This window comes from Pezoporus wallicus, unplaced genomic scaffold (assembly GCF_028554395.1).
Source record: "Pezoporus wallicus isolate ANWC-B61680 ecotype Strahan unplaced genomic scaffold, APGP_CSIRO_Pwel_v1 contig_5416, whole genome shotgun sequence".
Taxonomy (NCBI): domain Eukaryota; kingdom Metazoa; phylum Chordata; class Aves; order Psittaciformes; family Psittacidae; genus Pezoporus; species Pezoporus wallicus.
In genome coordinates this window covers 159,793-181,834 of record NW_026642898.1, presented here as the reverse complement: position 1 = coordinate 181,834, position 22,042 = coordinate 159,793, and the positions used below count along the sequence as shown (strand labels likewise).

Below are 22,042 nucleotides of genomic sequence, written 5' to 3'. Positions count from 1 at the left end.
CTAGTTTTGCCTCTGGAAGAGGACACATTTGTTGTGTTTCATGACTGAGCTTATACAGACACAGATTTTCAGCCTTTGTCTTCTTAAAGATGAATATATTGTGCTTCTGTGGACCATGTCCTGCCAGCCTGGTGCTCAGCAGCTCAGCATACCTCCCACAGGAGTAAAACCCACCACAACACACTGGATCTTACTGTACACGTTCCTTAGGGAATATGCTCTTCCCATACTCCAACTGGGAAGCTGGATGGGAGCGAGGGCTCTGTTTTCACAGTGGCCTTTGCTTCTGCAAACACTCTGATGGGAAGAACAGGAGATTTCTGCTTTGCAGCCTTAAGGAAAAGGGGATCAGCACAATGTGGCTGTTAACACTCGTGCCTGTGGTCAGCTCACAGGGGACAGTTGAGAGCCCGTTCGCCCCAAAGGGAAGAAGTTTGTGGTTTGGGCTCTTGTTTCCTGCTGGGGAGCACTCTTATCTACACGTGACCCCAGCTTGTGCTGTGGGCTCAAGTGGGAAATAGATGGATAGTTGTGAAATAACAGAAGTAGTTGAAAAGTAATTGTGTTGGGGGAGGGAAAGTTACATTTTCAGATCATTCTTAAACCGAACTTAAAGCTTGTTTAGCTTAGCCCAAGCCTTTGCTTAATTTAGTCTCAAATATTCAGGGTGCAGCAAAAGTGGGAGCATTTAAACAGCAAAGTTGAACAGGTAAAGTTTAAACATTATCTTTTATGTGTGTTTATAAGAGTCAGCCTTTCAGTCAGGAGTCGAATCATGTCCTTCTCATTTCTGTCAAAACTGCGGTGTAGCACTGGGGTTTGCCTGCAAGAGACAATGTTTTGAGGTGCTTATTGAGCTCTGAGCTAGCACAGGCAATTCTTACCCCCTTCTGGGGTCTTTTGTTCTGGATGGAGTAAGTGCAACTCAGTAGCAGTGGGATTTAGCTGTTTGTTAGAGTAAAGTTAACAGAAGTAAGTTTGTTCGAGTAATGTTAGCACTTTACCAGTCAGCTCACTGAGCTGGTGATCCAAAGGCTGGCATACAGGAGAGAGGAGAATCTCTTTGTTCTCAGGAGAATCCTTCTCTGTAGAATCTAATGCAGGGGTTTGGGTGCCTGTGGTGGGTTGTGTCCCCTGTTCTCCCACTTGCTTGTTGCATGAGGCTGGGGAAATAATCCTGCTTCCCTCAGATCTGCTTGGGGCAGGGCTCCCTCTGGCTCTGTGCCTTGTGTAGCGTCAAGTCCATGTTGCATTCCTTTTCCCTGGCTACTAATGACCTCCGGTTTTGTCACTCTCCATTGTATGGTTCCTTCAAAATACTTCCCCAAAACAGTTTTAACAGTAAATTGTGTTGGGATGAGAGTCAGCTTTCGGGCTGCTGGAGTGGGTGAAAATAGAAGAAATAGCATCTCTTCCTGATGCTATGGATGTTATTTCTCATGTCTCTTTCATGCTTAATATGGCTTCCTTACTCTTACATTAATACAAATCTTGTTCCATTTCTGTTGATTTCTATTTCTGAGCAACATTGTTCATGTCCCATGTATAAAGTCGGCTTCAAGTCGACTGCAGAGAGAAGACAAACCTTAGTTAACTATTAGGAAGTGGAAACAAGCTCTTCAGATTCAAAACATGTCTACGTAGTTGTTAGGAGCACAGTAAAGCTCTGCTGACTGGGGGGGGGTGTTGCTCGGAGCATCTTCAGCTCATAGAAATACTGTTTGTTCTGGAATCAAACATTGTAAAGAGAAAAACTCAGCTCTGTTGAGAACTTTGGAGCAGTTTAAATCATTACTGGGAAATATAACACAACCTGAACACTAGCAGAGACTCTGAAGCCCTTGTGAGGCTGCAAATGGGCACTCCAGACTTAGAGGCTTTGGCCATGTTGGGCGATGAAGTGTTTTCAAGAGGAAAACCCTGAGGAAGTTTTATCATTTCCAGTTGTGGCTATTGTGCAGGCTGCTGTGCTTGAGGCAGTTAAACGTGGAATTTCATCTGAGTCTTGTTTAAAGGCTTATCTCCAAAGGCTGTGGCAGGAAGTGTTTATTTAGGATCCCAGTTAACTTGTACTTAATCTCACCTTTCTCTTACTGCCTGATTAGGAGGGAGAATAATTTCTTCATTCCACCTTAATGAGCACATTTCCTTTGATCTTCCTCTGTTTGCTCTGCCCCTATTACAGGCTCTAATAGCGTTTCAGGCAGAATTAGGGTTGAGATTTAAACTCAAATTAACTGCAGAGAACTCTGTGTGTGTGACTGGCGGTGTGCTTTGAGATACAGCTGCTGAGGGTGATGCTTTTGAAACCTGTGCTTCTCACAGCGCTCTCTTAAGCTCAAGCACTTTGAGTGAGCTTCCCCTCACTCCAAGAGAGACACTGAGGTGCTGGAGCAGGGACAGAGAAGGGCAGCAGAGCTGGGGCAGGGCCTGGAGCACAAGTGTGATGGGGAAGGGCTGAGGGACCTGGGGGGTTCAGTGTGGAGAAGAGAAGGCTCAGGGGGACCTGATGGCTCCCTACAAGTGCCTGACAGGAGGATGGAGCCAGGAGGGGCTGGGCTCTGCTCCCAAGGAACAAGGGATGGGACAAGAGGAAACGGCCTCAAGCTGCACCAGGGCAGGTTTAGATGGAGCTGAGGAACAATTCCTGCCCCAGGGGGTGCTCAGGCATTGGAACAGGCTGCCCAGGGCAGGGCTGCAGTCACGGTCCCTGCAAGGGTTCACACCCCACGGAGACGAGGCCTTAGTGCCATGGGGCAGTGCTGGGGTAAGGGTTGGACTGGATGAGCTTAAAGGGCCTTTCCAGCCCAGTTGGTTCTATGATTCTAAAGTCTTTAGCGCTTAAATGTCAAGTGAAGCACTCTCAGAAGTCTGGATGTGACTTTGGCTGCTGAAATCTCTGGGTTTTATGAGCCTCCATGCAAACAGCTAACACACAGTGTTGTCAACAGCCTTTTACAGAGAGAAGAAAGATGGAAAGTAATGCCGTGTTGCTGGAGTCCAAGTCCTCTCCTATCAACCTGCTGAATGAAATGCACCAGCTGCGTCTCCTGGGCCACCTCTGCGACGTGACGGTCAGTGTGGAGTACCAGGGCGTCAGGGCCGAGTTCGTTGCTCACAAGGCCGTGCTGGCAGCAACCAGCAAGTTCTTCAAGGAGGTGTTCCTTAACGAGAAGGGCATGGATGGCCCCAGGACCAACGTGTTCCTCAATGAGGTCCAGGTTGCTGATTTTGCCTCATTCCTTGAGTTTGTCTACACTGCCAGGGTGGAAGTGGAAGAGGACAGAGTGCAGCGGATGCTCGAAATAGCTGAAAAGCTGAAGTGCTTGGACCTCTCAGAAACCTGCTTTCAACTAAAGAAGCAGATGCTGGAATCAGTGCTGCTGGAGTTGCAGAACTTCTCAGAATCCCAGACCTCTGAGGAAGAGAGCGCTGCCCAGCCAAGCGTTCTGCTGGAGCCCAAAGCCATGGCAGAAGCTGGCCAGGCCGACTGTGCCCTGGCTCCCCCAGGTTCCCCAGCAGCCAGGCCCAGCAATGGAACGGCTCCCGAGCCTCCAGCTGCCAAAGCAAAAGAGAAAATGGACAAAAAGAAGGAAATGCTGAAGCCTCCTTATGCCAAAATCAGAAGGGCAAGTGGGAGGCTGGCTGGGAGGAAGGTGTTTGTGGAAATCCCAAAGAAGAAATACACGAGGCGGCTGAGAGAGCAGCAGAAGAACGCGGAGGTTGATGCTGAAGAAAACGAGCATCCTCAAGATCAGGAGATGTGTGAGCTGGAGAGGGAGGAGGAGGAGGAGCAAGGGGAGAGCAACATCAAACCTGAGAGCGAGGAGTGCGATGGCCACTTGGAACCGGAAGCAAGCCTGAAGAAATCCGACGAGGATAAAAAGAAGCGCGGCAGCAACTTCAAGTGCGGCACGTGCGAGAAGGAATTCCTGTACGAGAAAAGCTTCCTGAAGCACATCAGGCACAGCCACGGCATCGCAGCCGAGGTCATTTACCGGTGTGAGACCTGCAGCCAGACCTTTGCCAACCGCTGCAACCTCAAAAGCCACCAGCGGCACGTCCACAGCAGCGAGCGCCACTTCCCTTGTGAGCTCTGCGGTAAGAAGTTCAAGAGGAAGAAGGACGTCAAGAGGCACATTCTCCAGGTTCATGAGGGTGGTGGGGAGCGTCATCAGTGCCAACAGTGTGGAAAGGGGTTGAGCTCCAAAACTGCCCTGAGGCTCCATGAAAGGACGCATACAGGCGACAAGCCTTATGGGTGCACAGAGTGTGAGGCTAAATTTTCTCAGCCTTCTGCACTTAAAACCCACATGAGGTATGAACAGACTTAACTGGGCCTTGTTAGATTCTGGGGGGAGAAGCAGAATCCCCTGGAACACACCTTGAGCCTTCAAGTGGAGTGGGGATGTAAAACGGGCCTGACTGGAAAGTGTCAGCTTTTCCTTTCTTCCAGAGCTTTGGGATTGCCCCCTCTGCTTTCCAGGTTGAGGGAGTTGCTGTAACTTTCTTTAAGCTCAAGGAGAGGTGGTGGGTCAAGGCCTGCTGCTGCAGAAGCCCGAAGTTCACTTTCCCCGTGGAAGGAGACCTTATTAAGAGCCAATGGGATGTTTCACATAGGATGGTTTGGGTTGGAAGGGACCTTCAAGCTCCTCCAGCTCCAACCCCTGCCACGGGCAGGGACACCTTCCACTAGAGCAGCTTGCTCCAAGCCCCTGTGTCCAACCTGCCCTTGAACACTGCCAGGGATGGGGCAGCCACAGCTTCTCTGGGCACCCTGTGCCAGCGCCTCAGCACCCTCACAGGGAAGAGCTTCTGCCTAAGAGCTCAGCTCAGTCTCCCCTCGGGCAGGTCCAAGCCATTCCCCTTGGCCTGTCCCTACGGCCCTTGTGACAGTCCTTTTATCCCCAGTGTACCTACAGAAGGTTTTCTTGCTGCCCTTAACGTCATGCAATAAGTATGAAAACACTCTTTAAAGGTTTGGCAGTGTGTTAAATTGCAGAACAGCAGGTTTGGGTGCTAAGCACAGACAACAGCTCATGGGTGACCAGAAAGAGGCTGACATGTCGCTGTCTGGAGTGAAGCACCGCAGTCACCCATGGAGAGCTGCTGAAGTCAGTTGTGGTGCTCACACTGCAGGGTGACTCAGGGGCCTGAGATGCAAACAGATGCTCTTGAAAGCTCATGGAGGAGACACCGAAGCAAAATCCTATTTATGGAGGGCTTTAACCTGCTTTTAGGGGTCCACTGTGTCCACAGTTCAGATTATAGCCTGGGGGGAGGATAGAAGAAACATCCCAATGTACCACCACTGGGATCCAAAAAGGATCATGAACATGCCAGCATGTTCTGAGGCGGCATGGCCCTGCAGGGTGAAGGGTTTCTTAACTGCCACTTCACCGCCCCTTTTGAAGGCACAGGTTTACTCCCAGTGGTAGAAAGCACACCCAAAAGCCAGCTTCTGCTGTGGTGTAGCTGCTAATGCAGCTGTATGGCCCTTCCCTGCCATCGGGTGTCCTTCCCTAACCACAGGTAACTGCTTTGTGCTGCTTAAAAGTCATCTCTTGGGCTTAAGTGGAGTTTCCCCTCCATTGTGTACCACTGTGACTGCTCCCTGAGCTTGCTGAATGCTGGGAGCTCAGTGCTGCCCTATCCTGTGTACCCTGACAGTGTATGGTGGGGATGTCTCATCTTTTGTGTGTATTTTCACACCCCTGCTCCTCCTGTTGATGTGCATCACCATGAAAACTGGTCCCTGTGGGCTGTGTTCCTGCAGCACCATTCAGCAGAGCCCTGACGTGTGCATGGGCTCAGAAATTAAAACTAGAGTACCCAGATATGGGGTTTATAAACAGTTTTTACCTGTAAGAATGTATTTTTACCCTAAAGAAGTGTCTGGATCTGGGCCTGGCTCCTGCAGGGCACTAAAGCCCCTTGCAGCATGGGTTTGCTTTGAGAGCAGCCACCGAGCGGGGGCAGCTTGTGCTGCACTGCAGAACACCTGAACTCTGGTGCTTTAACGTTGCTTTCTCATTTCAGAATCCACACTGGTGAGAAACCTTTTGTCTGTGATGAGTGTGGTGCCAGGTTCACTCAGAATCACATGCTTATCTATCACAAACGATGCCACACAGGTAAGGCTGCTTCTGCACGGGCTGCGGGTAGGAGGCGGCCCCTGGGAGACCACGAGAGCTCTTTGCCCTCAGAAAATGCTCTGTTGTTGTTGTAAAATGGGAAGTGCTCATCCCTAACCATGGGTTTACTGAGAAAAGGTTCCTGCGGGTGGAGAGAGGAAAAAGAGCTGATGAAGGAGAAAAGGAGTTCCCTTTTCAGTGCCAGAACTGAGGACTGAGGCTGCCTTGAATAATGTTCGATAGCCAAGGATGCGTCATCAGGAAAAGCTTTTAGGTGAATCTTTAAGAAGAAATTTATTTCTAAGTCTGGAAACGTTAGCACAGGGAGATGAAACAGCTCTCTTGGCTTATCCTGAGCTGCAGAGAAGTCCTCAAGAGCACAGGTCCTTCCCCTGGGAATCCTTTGTAGTTTCACATTGAGCATCCATGAGCTGCGTGTGGTACCTTCCATCTCCTGATTGACCCATCTTAAAGTGTTCTGCCCTCTGCCAGTAACTTGTAAGCACACACAGATGGCAGAAAACATTAAATGACAATGAATTATAAGCCAACAAATGCTTTTCAAGACAAGTGTGACTGGAATCGGCTGCTCCCAGGTGGAGGCTTTTCATGGAGGCACACAGCGTTGTGTTTGTGGTGGAGTAAGCTGGAATGCTCCAGAGGTGGTGAGAAGACCACAAGCTGCAGGTCTCCATGGGCTTTTCATGTGCTGTGAGCATACCTGTGGAGAGGTGGGGTTGTCCTTGCCCTCGGAGGGGTTTGTGCACATTTCCCATAGGAATTCTCTGTGCCTCATCACCAGGGCCTGTTCAGATCCTGTTATGAGGCTACCCCGGCTTTCGTTTGTATCTAATTGCTGTTAAACATCATGCACAAGTCCAGAATGCTTTCTCAAGTACTGTGTTCATTGATTCTCCTTCTCACCTGTGCTGCAGGGGAAAGGCCTTTCATGTGTGAGACATGTGGGAAGAGCTTTGCCTCTAAGGAGTACTTGAAACACCACAACAGAATCCACACTGGCTCCAAGCCTTTCAAGTGTGAAGTTTGCTTCAGGACGTTCGCGCAGAGGAACTCACTTTACCAGCATATAAAAGTGCACACAGGTAGGAGGTGCCAGAGCCTTTTCAGTCATAGAATCCCAGCCTGGTTTGTGTTGGAAGGGACCTTAAAGCTCCTCCAGCTCCAACCCCTGCCACGGGCAGGGACCCCTTCCACTGGAGCAGCTTGCTCCAAGCCCCTGTGTCCAACCTGGCCTTGAGCACTGCCAGGGATGGGGCAGCCACAGCTTCTCTGGGCACCCTGTGCCAGCGCCTCAGCACCCTCACAGGGAAGAGCTTCTGCCTCAGAGCTCAGCTCAGTCTCCCCTCAGGCAGGTTCAAGCCATTCCCCTTGGCCTGTCCCTCCATCCCTTGTCCCAAGCCCCTCTCCAGGTTTCCTGCAGCCCCTTCAGGCACTGGAGCTGCTCTCAGCTCTCCCCTTCAGGAGCCTTCTCTTCTCCAGGCTGCCCCAGCCCAGCTCTCTCAGCCTGGCTCCAGAGCAGAGCTGCTCCAGCCCTCGCAGCATCTCCATGGCCTCCTCTGGCCTCGCTCCAACAGCTCCACGTCCCTCTGGTGCTGCTGCCCCAGAGCTGGATCAGGGCTGCAGGGGGGGTCTCCCCAGAGCCCAGCAGAGGGGCAGGATCCCCTCCCTGAGCTGCTGCTCACGCTCTGGGGGTGCAGCCCAGCATGCTTGCGTGCGCCTCATCATCTGCTGAAGCCCAGGGGTGTGCAGCACCCACCATCAGCCTTTCACTGCTCTTGCAGGGGAGCGGCCCTACTGCTGTGACCAGTGTGGGAAGCAGTTCACGCAGCTGAACGCGCTGCAGCGGCACCACCGGATCCACACCGGGGAGAAGCCCTTCATGTGCAACGCCTGCGGCAGGACCTTCACCGACAAGTCCACGCTCCGGCGGCACACCTCGGTAAGCACCCCGTGTCCTGCTGCCCCGTGGCCTTCTTCTGGGGCCACCCAGTGCCCAGGCAGCATGGTTGGGACGGGAAGGCGTTACGTGGGGTGCAAACGGAGGCCTTGTCCACCAGCATCGCCTCCGAGCCGGACGCGCCTCCTGGCCAGTCAGCACGTGTCCCAGCTCCTGCTCTCTGGTCGTTGTTTCCAGATACACGATAAGAACACCCCCTGGAAGTCCTTCCTGGTCATTGTGGAGGGGCCGTCGAAGAGCGATGAGGCTCACAAGACGGAGCTTCCCGATGAGGAGTACGACGTGTCCCCCAAAATCCCGGAGAAGCTGCTGCCCTTCCCCGAGAGCAGCCACTACCAGAACCTGGCAGCGGCTGCCCCGGGCAGCGTGACCGCGCTGCACGACACCGGCTCTGCCACGGGCACAGACTGTAAGGCTGATGGCACCCCAGGGCCCCAGGAAGCCCTCATAGCAACCACCCTGAGCGAGCTGACCGTGCTGCACACGCAGACAGACTCTGTCCAGCCGCAGCTGCACGCTCTGGTCAACATGGAGTAACGTGGTAGTTACAGCTGCACCCTTTGTACAGCCCTTTGCCAGCAGCCCACCGAGGGGACTGGGGAGCTGTGATAAGGAAGCAGGGATAGATGTGAAGGACATGCATTGCATTGCCAGGATTTCCTCACAGTATTCGCTCCCCACCCGGTACAGCTCCATCTCCTGAAGGCAGGGCTCAGCATCACTGCACCAGGGTGGTGGGAGAGGCTGCACAAGTCCCTGTGTGCTTCTTCCCTCCACCTGGAAGGGGGTGGTTGAGCCCGTTGGCTCTCACTGCCTGCACTGACGGGAGGTGCTTGAACTCAGCTTGGTTATAATGAAGGAGTGAGTTTGATTTGATTGATGACACTTGTACAATCAAGAGAAGCAACGTGGTGTTTCTCAGCCTTGCAGCTTAGTGAGATGAATTATGTTTTCCCTAGTGGAAAACCATCCGTAAAATGAGATTTACTAAAGTGCTTTTCAGGAAATGGTGGGATATCTCTGCTTTTGCCAAAGACCCAAGCAGCGAGCCAGCTCTCTCCTTGGGAACAGGAGTGAGCTTCGGAGAGATCTGGGCTTTCATTCCAGTTTGGATTCTCCAGGAGCAAAATGGGCAAGTGGGAGCCACGTGCTGTGTCTGTGCAGGTGCTGGTTATTGCTTTCATTTCAGTGGAACCTTGCACAGTGTTGCACTCCCATTCAGTGACTGTCTCCATCTTCTCACTTGGAATTGCGAGACCAAATCACCTCGTGTACCAGGGGTGATTAAGAGCAGTGCTCCAGCAGGAAAAGCCAGTGTAGGGAATTGTAACTGGCATTTTCCCATTAGCTGTATCCAAGCCCTTTCCCCCTGCTTCAGACACCAGCAGAGCTCTTTCCTCCACTGCTGCTCAGAACCATAGCATAGCACTGCCTTTAATAATCCCATTGGAAAGGCTGCCTCCTGTTCCGTTGAGCTGCTGCAGGTAATCCCACCCGTGCAAGAGTCCCCTGAGGTGAGTTCAGCTCGGAGCAGGAGCTCCAGGGTTCCTGTGGCTAATGGCAAAAAGAGTGCAAGGAAGTGAGAAACATCCCTGCATCAAGGGATTTAGGCCTTCATTGCCCAGAGTTGTCTGCAAGACTCTGTAGGAACCTGAGCAGCAGCTTTAGGCTGTGTCTGGTTAAATGCCCTCAGTGGAGGGGTTCGAAGGAAGGGCTTAAGTCTGAACCTTCCTGTTCATGGGCTTTTCCTGATCAGCATCTGCTGCTGAATTGTACTGGAATAACCCTGGCAGGGCTCCTCCTCATAGGATCCCAGCCTGGTTTGGGTTGAAGGGACCTTAAAGCTCCTCCAGCCCCAACCCCTGCCATGGCCAGGGACCCCTTCCACTGGAGCAGCTTGCTCCAAGCCCCTGTGTCCAACCTGGCCTTGAACACTGCCAGGGATGGGGCAGCCACAGCTTCTCTGGGCACCCTGTGCCAGCGCCTCAGCACCCTCACAGGGAAGAGCTTCTGCCTAAGAGCTCAGCTCAGTCTCCCCTCGGGCAGGTTCAAGCCATTCCCCTTGGCCTGTCCCTCCATCCCTTGTCCCAAGCCCCTCTCCAGGTTTCCTGCAGCCCCTTCAGGCACTGGAGCTGCTCTGAGGCGGATGCAGGACTCCAGGCACACTCTGGTTGACATCAGGAGGATGAGCACTGGCACTGAGGCTCCCAAGCCCAACTGCCCTTCACCCATCAGGTTTGGATCCCAGCAGCACCAGTGGCCATGAGAATCACCCTTAGGGAATTCCTCACCACAACAGGGAGACCTTCCTTTAATCTCCAGCTCTTCCCTTAGCATCTCCTCTTGTTCTCCCATCACATCCAGTAGGTGGGAAAGCTTTTGCACAGGGAAACCTAAGACGCTTTCCATGCAGGGTCAGCATTTCCTGCCTTTTCCTTTGCTAAGCCAAGCTGGAACACGGTAGTGCCTGTGATTGACCTGACTGGAGCGCTTGGGAGGATTTGGGATGTTATCCCTGTGTGTGGCACAAGGAACCTGTGGAATCCTTGGCCCTGACAAACATCTGCCTGGGATGACTCCTGGGTTTCTACTTCCCTTTCCTGTTTCTCTTCATGTCACTATTACATTGGCACTTCCAGAGCTGAGGAATGCTGCTGGAGGGTTGTGCTGGCGTGAAGGTAAGCACAGTCAAACCTTGGCAGGGTTTAGGGGTTGGCAAAGCAGTAACAACACCCAGGCTGGCTCAGAGCTGGTTCTGAACCCGACAGGGATCCCTGGAGGGTTGCTGTAGGTGGAACTGCATCCTACAGAAAGGGAATTTCCTACAGGAGCGTTTCCAAGAGGTTGTATCTGTACAAGGCCGGGGTCCCCGGTGCAGCTCGGGAGTCCCCACTGCGGTGTAAAGCCTGAGCATCAGTACCTGGAAGCAGGGACCTGCTGTCCTCAGCCCTGTACAGCAGCGAGTTGCTCCTGGAGCCTGCTCTGGTTAAATCCTGAACGTGGTCACTGGGATCAAACAGTTCTGACCCCAGGGTCCCACCTCAGCCCTGCTGCTGGACAATGGGCACAGAGCTCGTCCCGGCCAGGCCTTGCTGCTGGGAGTCAGGACGGGATTCTTGGAGCTCAGCTCTGGCGTGGGGAAACACGCCTGGAAAACAGGGACACTGGGGGATTGTTCCAGCTTCCCCAGCAGGCGGGTCAGTGGGGTGACGGGGACTGAAGGGAAGCATCACACAGAGCAGCTCTTACCTGATGCTTCACAATCACAAGGGTTGGAAGGGACCTCAAAAGATCATCTCGTCCAACCCCCTGCAAGAGCAGGGTAACCTGGAGTACATCACACAGGGACTTGTCCAGGCGGGCCTTGAATATCTCCAACGGAGGAGACTCCACAACCCCCGTGGGCAACCTGTTCCAGTGCTCTGTCACGCTCACAGTAAAGAAATATGTCCTGCTGTTCCCATGGAACCTCCTGTGCTCCAGTTTGCACCCATTGCCCCTTGTCCTGTCACTGGACAGCACTGAAAACACCTAGCTCCATCATCCTGACACCCTTTACACATTTGTAACCATTGATGAGGTCACCCCTCAGTCTCCTCTCCTCCAAGCTGAAGAGTCCCAGCTCCCTCAGCCTCTCCTCATAAGGGAGATGTTCCATTCCCTCAATCATCTTTGTGGCTCTGCGCTGGACTCTTTCAAGCAATTCCCTTCCTTCTTGAACTGAGGGGCCCAGAACTGGACACAATACTCCAGATGGGGTCTCACCAGGGCAGAGTAGAGGGGAAGGAGAACCTCTCTCGACCTACTAACCACCCCCTTTCTAATGCACCCTAGGATGCCATTGGCCTTCTTGGCCACAAGGGCACATTGCTGGCTCATGGTCATCCTCCTGTCCACCAGGATCCCCCGGTCCTTTTCCCCTTCACTACTGTCCAGCAGGTCAGCCCCCAACCTGTACTGGCACATGGGGTTGTTCTTCCCCACATGCAAGACTCTACACTTGCCCTTGTTGAGTTTCATCAAGTTCCTCCCCTCCCACCTCTCCAGCCTGTCCAGGTCTCGCTGGATGGCAGCACAGCCTTCTGCTGTCAGCCACTCCTCCCAGTTCAGTATCAGCAGGGAACTTGCCGAGGGTGCACTCAGTTCCCTCATCCAGGTCGGTGATGAGAACACTAAACAGCACTGGTCCCAGCACCGACCCCTGAGCGACTCCACTAGTCACAGACCTCCGGCTAGATCCTGCCCCACTGACCACAGCTCTACTTTACATCAGGCTCCAGCTTTGGATCCTCCAGGGAAGAGCATCCCTCAGCAGTTACATCCATGGTTTTCACTTTATTCGTGTACAGATTCACACAGAACAGTATATTCCTGCTAAGGCCATCTCAGTCACGCATTGTCATGGTACAGAGGGGATACAGCAGTGGCAGACTGTCGTGTACAGTGTCACAATTCACCACGGGTACACCGGAGGACGGACATGCTGTAGCCTACTCACAACGGAACTAATGGTGGTTGTTTAATGCTGCTGCTCACAAGGGGCCCCACCAGCCCTGGGCCTGGCTTCTGGTCAGACACAGCTCAGCCCAACCGTGCACAATACTGACACTGGGAAAAGGGAACACAAGGAGGTGGGAAAGCCTCAGATCTCCGTGACGCAGGGAATGGAGGAACGTAAAGAAGCCTCCTGCCTGCGCTTCCCTCAGCGGGGTCAGGCAGGACACAGCCCTCGCCACGCGCCTGATCCCAGCAAAGTGACCCAAAAAAGGCAGGAAAAGCAAGGAAATGAGATGAAAATGCTTCCAACCCATCCTTCTACCCCAGGGCAGTGCAGCAGCGTTGGGTTTGCCTCTGCTTAAGCCCACGGCAGGGATAAAGTCCAGCTTGAACAGGACCAAACCCTTCAGCCCAAAGCACCAGACTGTGTCTCCTCATAAACAGGCAGGTTAAAACCAACTGGACAGGAGCACAAACGCTGGTGCCAGAGCCCACTGCCTCAGGGAGGGAATCGAGGGCAGAGCCAACCCCAGGCAGCAGCACTGGGACTACAGCGACAGCCACACAAGCAGTTGTGCCAAAGCAAGCAGTTCCTCATCCACTCTTTGCACATCAGTGGCACAGCTGAAACCCCTTCACTGCAGCCAGCCACGAGATGCTCACAAACTGCCCAGGCTCCTGAGCCACCCTCCATGCCCAGGCCTGGAATCAGCCTCGGTTACAACCGCACCTCTGACATTCCCATGGGAATGCCACACATGGCCACACCTTTCCCAGCCATCACCCAGAGAACTCCGCCAAGGTCTCCGTGTACCCTCAAACCTCAGCCAGTGCCTTTGCAGGTGGCAAGAACGAGGCAGCATCGCCGATGGTGGAGAGGCTGGAGGCTTCACGTGTCCCTACGACCTGCAGCAGCGACAGCAGGAGGAGGTCAGGTAAACGGATAGCTGGAAAAAGAGATTCCTACTGCGGGGGGGAGGACGGGCTGTGCCAGGAAATAAAGTGGAAAAATAGATCCGAGGACGTCTGGAACCTCAATGTTGCATCTTGGACCCAGAACACAACGGACACTGGGTCTGCTCCCCAGCTGCCCTGTCCCCCGGCGTGTCCTGCCTCCAGCACACGTGTATCTATGGGATGGATGCCACACGTGCACACGGGATGGGAGAGCCACGAAGCCTTTCACTAGAGCACGGGTATAAAAGCTCATTTAAAAAACACCCCAAGCTCCGAGCGCAGCTCAGGGAGGGTCCCCTCGGCACAGAAACGGCGACACCAGAGCAGAGCAGAAGCGAGGGCTTGTACTGAGCTGCACCAGGTATTTACACGCTGGCCTCGAGGGCACCGAGCGGGGACAGGGCCCCCAAGGAGAGGGCTCAGCCCCAAGCGCTGCCTCCGCCTCGGGGACACGGAGCGGGACACTACGGGACAGGCGGGGTGAGACACGGAACGAAGCCAGCGGTGGCGGCACGGGGGCTGCGCCGGGGCCACCGCACGGGGGGCCGGGAGCTGCGTCACTTGAGGTCCCCATCCCCTTCCCCCTGGATGGATTTCTTGATGCGCAGCAGCATGGTCGTGAGCCACTGGTCCAGGCGAGATATGGAATCGAACTCCTTCACCTGCGGGGACAGGAGCAGAACTGAGAGCTGGGCAGTGAACGGGGCTGCGGGGGAAGAGGCACCGGGCAGGGCCTGAGGTGCGTGTGGGAACTGCTGCGTCCACAGGGAAAGGGGGAAGAGAGGAGAAACGGAAAGGAAGAGGGGAGAGACAAGAAAGGAGGAGAGGAAAAGGAAAAGAGGGAGGAGAGGAGGAAAGGAAAAGGGAAAGAGAACAAGAAAGGGCAGGACAATAACGCTAGAATAAAATTCAACAAAAGGATTGATATTGGCATCAAATCCAATTATTAAAATAACAACACAGAATCCAATAAATCATAAATATGCTGAAATTTCAAATGCAACAGAATAAAAAGTCAATGTAAAATGAAAAATAAACCATCCCCTTTCAAACCTGAGCACAAGGAAGCTCCAAACCCCGCACCCTGCACTAAGCAAACCCCATCCAAGGAGAGCCAGGAGCCACCCAGCAGCACCCGGAGCCCTTCAGGCCTCCGCTGCTGGGCAGGTTTGCAGCTCCCTGGGCTCTGGGGCACGGAGCAGCAGCAGGATTGGAGCATTCAGCACAGGAGCTGCGCAGGCTGGGGCGGCGCCGCCACCGATCCCATGGGATGCTCCACCAACCACTGCCATTCCCGATGGTTTCCCCGTGGGACTCAGCTAACTGACCCGACACCGAGCAGTGTGTGGCCCCCCCCCACCCCAAAGATGAGGTTACACAAGGGCCAGCTGAGCACTCACCGCCTCGGTGTAGGCCTCGCAGTTCTGCTCCTCGTGGGCTTCCAGCAGTTTCTAGGGATAAAACCATGGAAAATGGGAGAACTGCTCCATGAGCACGGACAGCACCCAGGAGACCTCTGCCCCTTCCCACCCGCAGCGGCGCCTCCACGACCTGCTCAGAGCACGCACGCACACAGCGCAGCGTGGGGCTGGGCTGAAGGTTTAAGAGAGGTGCAGCAATCATCCTGCAGCTGCTTCCAGAGGTCTGGAATCGACCCCAGGCCAAGCGAGCCCGGAGAAAGGGAGCACAGCCGAGGGGAGGTGGGAAGGCACCAAGCAAAGGGCAGCAGCACCGCTTACAAGAGGGGCTCCCACTTTACTCTCCCTTTCTCCCAGCTTTACTCACTTTCAAGAGCTTGCATTCCCGGGAGTCCGTGAACGCCGGGAACATCTCCTCGTACTTCTCAAGCGCGAGCTGGAAGAGAGCAGCCAACCCTCAACACTCCGCATCCAACCGCTCAATCCACTTCAGCTCCTGCCCTCCAGCCCTAAACGCTCCCAATGAACCCAACCCAACGCCACGGCACGTGCAGCTTCCACCCCTGCACCAGCCACAGGCCCCTGCACGCACAGGGATGCGCCCCAGCCGGGCCAGGCTGCTGGATCGGGATGCAGGAGGCTGGGATAACGCCTGGAGCCCACTGACCTTCGCGTTGAGCTCGTCCACGATGAAGTGGCACAGGGCAGCCTTGAAGAAATACTCCTTGGCGCTGTACTTGAGCAAAGGGTTGTCCATCGTGTTGGTCCCCACCTGGCACAGGGAGAGGCGGGGAAGGAAACCTCGTCATGAAGAGCTCAATGAAGAGCAGGAGGGGCGGTTAAGATTACACCGACCCCAGATAACGATGGGGGAAAGCACCAGGGTCCACACAAGAAGCTGTTGGGGAGCCACTGATTTACAGCTAATCCCAAGCGGAGTCAGAGCCCCCATTCGGGGTCCCATGCAGGGATCCTGGGCTACAGCAACTCTTGGAAACAAAGTGTCTTGCCAAGGCACCATCGGCAGCTCCTGGGCCATGGAATATTGGGACCAACCCTGACCCATTGTCCTTGGCAGCGAGAGCTCTCCCCATGGATGCAGCACGGCCTCACCTGCTCGTAGATCTCGATGGCCTTCTGGTACTGCTCCAGCTGCGCGGCGTAGGCAGCCACCTTCAGCAGACACTTGTTGGCCGAGCTGCAACCAAGAGCCTCAAGTGAGGGGCTGTGGCCTGGGCAGGACCCAACCCACAGCCTGGCACCCCCAGACGCCTCCTGAAGCACTTGTGTAAAGTGGGACCCAACGCTGCACACCAGGGGAGTTTACAGCCAAAATGAAACCGGGAATGGCAGCAGGATGGCAGCATCCCACCAAGGGGTGGCTTGGAAGAGCGCAAGCAGTGGGGACAAACCCCCCCTCTCCCACCCCTCTGCGAAGGCCACTTGCCTGTTGGACTCCTCTCCCTTGTAGTAGTCAGCAGCCTGCTCGTAGTGTGCAATGGCCTGGGGACAGAAACACCTCAGCGTCATTCCGAAGCGTGAGGTTTGCCACCAGAGAATAAACCAGTCAAGAGCAAGGCTTCAGTGGGCTGCCCGTGGAGGGGCAGTAACAGAGAGGGGGATCCAGAGGAGCTCAGGAAGAAAAGGATGGTCCAGAAACCACGAATTGTTCTTTGTGCTCTGCAGCCAGCTGAGAGGCTGCAGGATCCCTGCGCGGGGGCCTTGGTTATGGGAACCAACAGCAGCTGCCTTGGGGGGCATCCAGAAATAGCTGTGAACGTACCAGAAAGCTGGAGAGGGGCTTGGGACAAGGGATGGAGGGACAGGCCAAGGGGAATGGCTTGAACCTGCCCGAGGGGAGACTGAGCTGAGCTCTGAGGCAGAAGCTCTTCCCTGTGAGGGTGCTGAGGCGCTGGCACAGGGTGCCCAGAGAAGCTGTGGCTGCCCCATCCCTGGCAGTGTTCAAGGCCAGGTTGGACACAGGGGCTTGGAGCAAGCTGCTCTAGTGGAAGGGGTCCCTGCCCGTGGCAGGGGTTGGAGCTGGAGGAGCTTTAAGGCCCCTTCCAACCCAAACCAGGCTGGGGCTCTATGGAAGTTGCCCCCCCAGTTTCCCAAAGCCTTCCCCGGCCTCGCGCCAGTGCTCCCCGGGCTGTTTCACCTTCTCAATGTCCACCAGCTCAGCCTCGTAGATCTCGGCGATGGTGATGTGGTGCTTGGCCGCGATGGTGAAGCGCCCCTGGGGAAGCAGAGGGTGCACGTGAGGAGGGACCCCCCCTCCACCGCACGGCGCTTCCCGACCTGCAGCCCGCGCCCAGCAGAGCTGCCGGGCAGCCTCTTACCATGTCGGTGTAGATATCAATAGCTGCATTTAAGCAGTTGATGGCCTCTGCAGCATGAGTGGTCGGGAGAAAGAGCAGAGTCAGGCAGCAGGTCAGAGCTCCAGCCCACATCCCAACACCAAACCAACCCCCAAGCTCCTCAGACAGGGATCTCCTCACTTCCCGTGTCTCCGGAAGGACCCATTCCAACCCTGAGCTGCAGCTGGAACATTCCCCCCGCGCTTCCAGACCTGTGGATCTCATCCCGCTTCACCCAGCACAACGTCCCCTCCATCCCAGCAGCAGCCTCCTGGCCCATCCCCCGAAAGGGAACGGTCCAAAGTGAGGGGGAGTAAAACACAAACCGCTTTCACCCTGGCTCTGTCCCCCTGCGCCCTCAAACAGAGCAAAGAGCTGATCCCCATCTCCTAACACGCAGGAGCTGCCGTTCCCCTGCCATTCCCTTGGGAATTGGGGTGTTTTACAACTACACACAGGAATTATCAGCCTGAACGAGCTTCTCCAGCTCCCTGGGACGGGAAGCGTGGGCAACAGGGGAGGTTGGCTGCTCTGTTTCCATACACTCGGCTGGGGAAGGAATGGGAGGTGCTCCTGGAAACCACAGCCCTGCTCTTCACAACCAGATCCGGAGGAGCCAGATCCTTTACCCTTATCTCTATCCTTATCCCATCACAACCAGATCCAAAGGATCCAGATCCTTCCTCCTCATCCCATCAAAATCACATCTAAAGAATCCAGATCCTTTATCCTTATCCCATCATAAGCAAATCCAAAGGATCCAGATCCTTCCTCCTCATCCCATCAAAATCACATCTGAAGAATCCAGATCCTTTATCCTTATCCCATCACAACCAGATCCAAAGGATCCAGATCCTTATCCTCATCCCATGAAAATCACATCTAAAGAATCCAGATCCTTTATCCTTATCCCATTACAACCAGATCCAAAGGATCCAGATCCTTTACCCTTATCTCTATCCTTATCCCATCACAACCAGATCCAAAGGATCCAGATCCTTCTTCCTCATCCCATCAAAACCACATCTAAAGAATCCAGATCCTTTATCCTTATCCCATCACAACCAGATCCAAAGGATCCATATCCTTATCCTCATCCCATCAAAATCACATCTAAAGAATCCAGATCCTTTATCCTTACCCCATCACAACCAGATCCAAAGGATCCAGATCCTTCTTCCTCATCCCATCAAAGCTCAGCCCCAGTTTCCTCCCACCTCTCCTCTGCCCCAGGGAAACCCCAGGAATGGGGCTGCGGATCCCAGTGTGATCCAGCCCTGAGACCTGCCGAAGGCTTCCTCTGAAGCCAAGCTCAGCCGGGAAGGAAGGTGCTGAGGAGCAGCCCTGGGGCACACCAGAGCTCAGCGGAGGCTCTGGCACAGCCAAAGCACCAGAGATCACCAAGAGGAGGTGACACCTCTCCAGGAACCAGCCCCGCACGGTGATGCCCAGGAGCCTCCATCATTCAGGACCCTACTCCAGAGCAGGCAGGAGGCGTCCATGGCTGTTGGGTATCCCGCAGCGAGGCTCTGCAGCCCCAGCAGTGCTGGTGATAACCGGAAGCCCCCGTGTGCCACCTCCTCCACGAGCAGCTTCCCAAGGGAACATCCCAGCTTCCCTCCCCTTACCTTGTGGATCTGCCTTCTTGTAGGCGTTCCCGGCGTCCACGAAGCTGGTGGCCGAGTCGTGCTTGCTCTGCAGCTGCATGTGCAGCTTGGCCGCCTGGCAGAAGGCGTTCCCTGCCGCTGCGAGGAGCACACAGGGACACATGGACCAGGAGCATGCAGGAGCAGCCAAGCAGCATCCCCTCCCACCAGCCGGGGAGGTGCAGAGATGCAGCAACCCCAAACTGCATCCATCGTTGTGCTCCTTCACCCAGTGGGGTGAACAAGGCGCATGCCACGCTCATCCTTGCAATGAGTATCATCTACTGGATCAGGAAGGGGATCCCTTGGATCTCGACCCCATCAGGTTTGATGTCCCACCCAAAAGAGGTATTTCCTCGAGGAGCAGTCCCAGGGCAGCACCTCTTTGGTGGGCTCCAGTGCATTATGAAGCAGTAACCACCACCCTGCCTGAACACGAGGCACAAGCAGGTCACCCCCTACACCCACATTCCCTGCAGAACTCATGGGGGAGCCGGGCCCAGCGGAGGAGCCGCGTCCCCATGGGAACGGGCCGGGATGCAGAGCTCCGGGCAGTGATTCCCAGGGGGATGCTCAGGTGCTGGCGGGACACCACACTCACCGCTCCAGTTCTTGGCGATCTTGAACATGTTGGCAGCCCTGGTGTACATCTCACAGGCCTCCTCCACCCGCGTGTTGCCCCTGAAAGGCACCAGAGGGACTGAGCTGAAACAGCTCCAGGAGACCTGGAGAGGGGCTTGGGACAAGGCATGGAGGGACAGGCCAAGGGGAATGGCTTGAACCTGCCCGAGGGGAGACTGAGCTGAGCTCTCAGGCAGAAGCTCTTCCCTGTGAGGGTGCTGAGGCGCTGGCACAGGGTGCCCAGAGAAGCTGTGGCTGCCCCATCCCTGGCAGTGTTCAAGGCCAGGTTGGACACAGGGGCTTGGAGCAAGCTGCTCCAGTGGAAGGGGTCCCTGCCTGTGGCAGGGGTTGGGGCTCGAGGAGCTTTAAGGTCCCTTCAACCCAAACCAGGCTGGGGTTCTAGGATTACCCAAAGGGTCTGTGGTTCCAGAGCCGACCCCTGTCTGTGTCCAGGCACCACTCATTGTGCCTGCCCCAATGAGGCAAAGAAGGGGCATCCCACACGCTCACCCTTGCAAGGAGCATCACCCACCGGATCAGCCAAGGGATGCCCTGGATCTCGAGCCCATCAGGGCTGATGGGACCCCTGTGAGCCCAGCACTGCAGCACAGCTCACGCTGACCCCGCAGGGGCCACAGGCAGGAGGTGGCCCCGTTTAGCACTGCCATCTCCCCCCGTGCCTCCCCCTGGCACAGCACCAAGCACAGCACCGAGCCCAGGCGGGTTCTTGGCCCGCTCCTCGCCCTTGACAGCGCCTTGTGCATGAGGCAGCACCAGAGGCGGCGGCTGGAGGTGATGCTACACAGTGAGAGGCACCCGGGGCCGGGGGGAATGCAGCTCCTCCATCCCAAATCCAAGCCCTGGGGCAGCGGGTGGAGCGCTCCAGGAAACCACCCAGTGCCCGCGATCCTTGTGGGAGCCACCCATGGGCCTGGACACCCCCATTCCCATGGGAAGAGGCCGACAGCAAAGCCCTCCAGCACCATCCCTACCATTTCATGGCTCTTTTCTCTATTTTTAGCCCAAGAAAACAAGGAATTTGCCTCTCGCAATCTCCTGCCGGTTCATTCCGAGGGGGCTGAGGCAATTGCCCGCCTGGATTATGCCCGGAGCAGCCTCTGCCTGATTAATCTGCCAGCGAGGAATTCCTGTCTGTGACTCCTGCTTGCCGAGCTGCGGGCACTGGATTTTTCCAGGCTCCTGTTTGGATTCATCCCGGCCTCCGGGGGAGCATCGCTCCAGAGATGCTCTTTGCTGAGCACCAAAAAAAGCAGGATTGGGGTGGCCAGAGCTGCCGGGTTTTCCCATCCCCCTGAGGAGCAGCTCCTGCAGCAGCAGCAATGTCTGCCTTGGAACAGGAAATTCCAGGATCAAGGAAGATTTGGTATTTTAGGGGTATCGCACATCCACCCCCCCCCAACAGCCCCATCCCTGCGGGGGTCTCTGTGCCCCACGCCATGGGTTGGTGCTGCTGGAAAACATGGATCCAATGGACTGAAATCATCCAAAACCCCTGATCCCGGATCAATCCCCTGCAAAAGGCCTCAAGGAGGATGGGGGGCTCCAAGCAGAGCCTTGGGGTGCCGCCGCCCGCGGGCCCCCCCCGATGAGGGGGGAGAGGGCACCCCATGGCCGGTGCCGCCGCGGCACAGAGCGGATAAAGCCGGGATAAACGGAGCCGCCATGGAGCAGGACGTGGGGACCCCCCCCAACGGCGGGTCCAGCACCAGGGGCACACACACACACACATCCCACATCATCACAGTGGTGCTTCCACGCTGAGCAATGGGGGCTGTGCGCGCTGGGGGGGTGTTTGATCACAGCACCCCGATAAGCACCCGCTTGTGCGAGACCCCCCCCGCGCACCCCCATTACGCAACCTGCCGCCCGGCGCCGCTCACCCGAAGAGCCCCCGCAGGAAGGAGTGCGAGCCCTTCACCCGCTTCTCGGCCTCGGCCATGAGCTGCACGGCCTCCCGCTCCTTGCCCGTGCTGTCCATGGCGCCGGGCTCCGGCCTGCGCCTGCCGCCGCCTTCCTCCTCCTCCTCCTCCTCCTCCTCCTCCTCCTCTTCCTCCGCCTCCGTCCGCCGGCGCCGCACCGCGGGCGCGGGCACGGGCAGGCGGCGGCGCGCGCGTGCACGGGATCCGGGTGCGTGGTGCATGCGGTGCATGCGTGTGCACATGATCCGGGTGCATCGTGCACGGTACATGCGGTGCATGCGTGTGCACATGATCCGGGTGCATCGTGCACGGTGCATGCGGTGCATGCATGTGCACATGATCCGGGTGCATCATGCATGGTGCATGTGGTGCATGCGGGTGCACATGATCCGGGTGCATCGTGCACGGTGCATGCGGTGCATGCGTGTGCACATGATCCGGGTGCATCGTGCATGGTGCATGTGGTGCATGCGTGTGCACATGATCCGGGTGCA

General features: G+C 55.7%; 2 protein-coding genes across 2 annotated transcripts; one reads left to right on the top strand and one right to left on the bottom strand.

Moving 5' to 3' along the window:
• Window positions 1-2,972: 2,972 nt before the first annotated feature.
• On the top strand, window positions 2,973-9,119 carry GZF1 (GDNF inducible zinc finger protein 1). The gene is made up of 5 exons (XM_057433146.1): window positions 2,973-4,318; window positions 6,040-6,134; window positions 7,070-7,237; window positions 7,937-8,094; window positions 8,290-9,119. Exons 1-5 carry the CDS (start codon window positions 2,973-2,975, stop codon window positions 8,647-8,649), a joined length of 2,127 nt encoding a protein of 708 aa, XP_057289129.1. The 3' UTR covers window positions 8,650-9,119.
• A 4,969-nt stretch (window positions 9,120-14,088) lies between these two features.
• Window positions 14,089-21,668, bottom strand: NAPB (NSF attachment protein beta). Its single transcript, XM_057433099.1, has 11 exons — window positions 21,510-21,668; window positions 19,589-19,668; window positions 18,970-19,086; window positions 17,324-17,370; window positions 17,143-17,220; window positions 16,432-16,487; window positions 16,098-16,182; window positions 15,652-15,756; window positions 15,352-15,420; window positions 14,967-15,017; window positions 14,089-14,228 (listed from the first exon to the last, which is right to left on the bottom strand). The coding sequence occupies exons 1-11, from the start codon at window positions 21,605-21,607 to the stop codon at window positions 14,124-14,126; spliced, it is 891 nt and encodes a 296-aa protein (XP_057289082.1). The 5' UTR covers window positions 21,608-21,668; the 3' UTR covers window positions 14,089-14,123.
• Window positions 21,669-22,042: the final 374 nt, after the last annotated feature.